The sequence below is a fragment of the Nomascus leucogenys genome, unplaced genomic scaffold (assembly GCF_006542625.1).
Source record: "Nomascus leucogenys isolate Asia unplaced genomic scaffold, Asia_NLE_v1 000946F_67128_qpd_obj, whole genome shotgun sequence".
Classification (NCBI taxonomy): Eukaryota; Metazoa; Chordata; class Mammalia; order Primates; family Hylobatidae; genus Nomascus; species Nomascus leucogenys.
Genome location: NW_022097619.1, coordinates 33,851 through 37,911, shown reverse-complemented (window position 1 = coordinate 37,911; position 4,061 = coordinate 33,851). Strand labels below are relative to the sequence as shown.

The 4,061-nt window shown below is 44.6% G+C and overlaps 1 gene segment (V, D, J or C); it reads left to right on the top strand.

Moving 5' to 3' along the window:
* The first annotated feature begins 1,741 nt into the window (after nt 1-1,741).
* On the top strand, nt 1,742-2,266 carry LOC105738935. The segment is given in 2 exon segments: nt 1,742-1,796; nt 1,920-2,266. Coding segments are annotated over 2 exon segments (402 nt in total).
* Nucleotides 2,267-4,061: the final 1,795 nt, after the last annotated feature.

Genomic DNA, 4,061 nt, shown 5'->3' with positions numbered 1-4,061 from the left:
ATCCAGACAGGCTATTACCTATTCTTTTGAGGATCCATTTATTTTATTTTACATCATTTACTCTCCCTAGGTTGGTTACAGTCCCCAGCTCCCTCTCCCTGATAAAGGATGTAGAAGCACCTGGACCTCACTGGGCTATCTGGGTAATCTCTCTCCTGTGATTTTTCCTCTGCGTGTTAAATAAATTTGTTTGCCTTTTTCTCCTATGATTTGTCTTTTGTCCATTCATTGTAAGCAAACTTTTAGAGGGCAAAATCAAACTTTGACATTTCACCCTACACAAGCAAGTTTCCTTAAAATTCAGGCCCCTGAAAGTGCAGCAGGAGGGTATGTGCGGATGCTACACCAGAGTGATTTGGCCACTTCTACTCAGGAATCAGTAATACTTCCCAGAACCCCAGGCTGCAGGCCACTGATGCTGATGTAGGTGGATCCACTTCCTCTGCTGCTGAACCAGGCTGAGATGATGTGAGATATAATGAGTCCAAATCTGTGTTCAGTTTTTTCCAAATCGAAGTGATTTCTCTATATACATGGGCATTTGCTTGATAGGAGATGGAGACTCTGTCCTGGATGTCAGGCAGGAGGCTGGCATCTTGGTCAGAATGTCCCCACTTACTGCTAAACAGTGAAAGAGGAAAGTGGCTCTGATAGTGCAAGGCAGGGACATGAACTGAGCAGCAGCTGCCCTCACTAGGGGAGAGGGTTCACACTGTCTTGATCTTTCCCAAGTTCTCTCCTTTTTGTGCTCTCCAGAAATCCAGGCTACAGAGCCCCCAGGGACATGCTGGTGGGCAGTGCAGCTCAGAGTGTTACTCGGTGGGTATAATATTGGTCTTCTTACTTTAGAGACAATTGATCCTTAGATAATTTCAAGTTGATCTTAATCCATGCTCCTATAACTGGAGGAAGAAACAAGTAACTTTTTTTGAAGTAATCAGATCCGGCATCACTAGTCAGCCCTTTCTGCTGATGAACCCTGGGGAAAATACCCAATGATGGATGGAAAAGGAGGTATAATATAGAGATCCCCAAAGCAAAAATAAGATGCAGCTCATATAATCTCTGGGCATTATTGAGGCCTATAGGTTTGCATAATGGTGGAACTGTGAGTGATACATGCTTTGAGGACTTATAGCACCATCTTTGTGCACCTACAGTGAATTGCTTGACCTTATACTGATAATAAGAATGGCTTAAGGTTATTATAAAATGCTTACAAATATACTTAGTATTATCTCAATAAATATTTTTCTTCATTTTTTTAAGAAGGAATAATTTTACACTCACAGAAGTGTTGTCAGCATAGCACAAAGTACCCCCCTCCCTTTCAGAGTATTTTGAAGACCTGCTGATTCCACCCTCTAAAAAGTTTACTTTGAGTTTCCTACAGAGAAGAATATTCTCCCAAATAATCCCCATACGCCAATGGAATACATTACTCCCTCAAGTACTCAGCAGTATTTCAAATTTTGACAATTACAAAAAATGTTCTTTGTTACAAATTGGCCCCCAGGAAGAAACGGATTAAAGACAAATCTGTTTTGCCCTGGTGTGACCTGAGACCCCGGGGACACTGTCCCTGTGCTGGGTTACTGAGACGAGCCAGCCCTGCAGCTGTTCCCAGCGGGCCCCATGCCTTGCTGATTTGTGTGTTCCCAGAGCACAGCCCCCTGCCCTGAAGACTTATTAATAGGTTGCTCACACTCTGTGCAGGAGGCAGCCCCAGTCAGGAAACAGAATGGACGTGAGGGTTCCCACTCAGCTCCTGGGGCTCCTGCTGCTCTGGCTCCCAGGTAAGGAAGGAGAACGCTGGGAGTTTACTAAGCCACTGCACTCAGTACTGGCTGGATTTTCAGGGAGGACTTCTTATAACATGATTGATTATGTGGATGTTTGTTTTATGTTTCCAATCTCAGGTGCGACATGTGATATCCAGATGACCCAGTCTCCATCTTCCCTGTCTGCATCTGTAGGAGACAGAGTCACCATCACTTGCCGGGCAAGTCAGGGCATTAACAATGAGTTAGCCTGGTATCAGCAGAAACCATGGAAAGACCCCAAGCTCCTGATCTATTCTGCATCCAATTTGCTGATGGGGGTTCCATCTCAGTTCAGTGGCAGTGGACCTGGGACAGATTACACTCTCACCATCAGCAGCCTGCAGCCTGAAGATGCTGCAACTTATTACTGTCAATGGGATTATAATACCCCGTTCACAGTGTTACAAGCCATAACAAAAACCCCCAGGGAAGCAGGTGTGTGAGTCTGCACTGCCCTAGGTGCTCCTCCTGGTGCCTCTATCTGCAGAGAACATCTCCCAAATAGCATCCACATTTTGAAGGTCACTGGAAAGTTTTTGTACAAGGTACCCTGAAGCCTCTTCTTCAGGGTACCTGAAGTTTTGTTAGCCAAGAAAGAAAACTGAATACATTACTTAGATATTTAGATAAGAAAGAAAACAAATTTCCACAATTGTTATTAATAATGTTAATTGGAATGTAATTCTAAGAGCTTCTCAGCCTGTTCAGGGGAAACTCAGTCACCACTATATGTTCACAATTCTGAGGAAAACAAGAAAACACCAGATGAGATTCTTGTTTCCATCAGTGGTGTGAACAGAGGTTTTCAAAACTGTTAAAGGGAAGAGTCTGAATGTGGGTGAATGGCTGTGTTGTGCAGAATGGGGTGCTCTAGAGAAGAGAACATACCACCCCCATTTCTCCTGGCCAGCAGGACAGCACCATCATCACTCTGCAGGGAGTGGAATCACACAACGAGTCTGAACCTGGAGTCTGCTTATCTTTGCAGCTGTGGTCACTCATGCACCCACAGTGCTTGGCCTAACAAAGTGATGTTCTTTACTAGTGCTTCCAAAGAATGGAATATGTTCAGAGCTCATAGAAAAAATGTCTAAGCCACGAAGGAAATGTGTGTATGGAAGATGAATTTCTGATCAATGACTTCAGCCAGGTGTAATCACACAGCCAGGAAAATGACTGGGCAAGTTGGGGGAAGAAAGAGAAAAATAAACCACAGATTTTTATTATTTTCTCCCAAGAGTTTTGTACTAAACACCATCTCTCTGAGCCCAGGTATTTGGTGAGGTAGGAGGGCAGGGATTAAATTATGTGTCCGGAGGGGAGAAGGTCTACCCTCATGCTGAGCCAATAGCCTTTCTGACCTGACCACCTGGGCAGGGGCTTCTCAGTGCAAAGAAGAGGAGGCAGGTGGTCTCTGCAGCTGGGAGCTCAGCACTTTCCCATGCTTCTTTGCATGTTCCTCCTAGCCATGTTGTTGTTCAGAGCCCATATCAATGCCTGGGCCAGAACTCAGGGGAAGAGCTGCTCAGTTAAGACCCAGAAAGTCTCACAGAAGCCCCAGCTCATCTTCTCTGCCTCCTGCTACTCTAGCTCCCAGGTGAGGGGAAGAGTAGATGGCTCTGCACTGAAACTCTCTCAACCTTGTTGGTTCCTCTGACCTGGCATCCCTGCTGAGCAAGAAGAGTAATTATAATTCAATGTAGATCAGTGATTATGGCTATACTGTGAGGATGGTGCACTTCATGCAGTTTATGTGGGTGATTTTCCTGTTTTATTCCTCTCTCGGTTCCTCCAGAGAAGTTATGTTGATGCAGTCTCCTGACTCCTTGTCTTTGTCTTCAGGGAACAGGGACTCCCTCATCTGTGGGTGCAGTCAGAGCACTTGGGGCTTCTTATCTTGGTATTAGCAGAAACCTGGGAAGGCCCCTGGTTCCTTAACTATGGTGGATACAACAGGGCCACTACCATCCCAGAGGGGTTTAGTGATCATGCATCCAAGAGAGACTTTAGTGTCACCATCAGCTGCCTGGAGCCTGAAGATTTTGCACTGCTTTGTCTTTTTTGATCTTTGTTGCTTTAAAATCTGTTTTGTCAGAAACTGCAATCCCTCCTTTTTTTTTTTTTTTGTTTTCTGTTTCCTTGGTAGATTTTTCTCCATTTCTTTATTTTTAGCCTATATGTGTCTTTGCATGTGACATGGGTCTCTTGAAAACAGCATGCCAATGAATCTTATTTCTT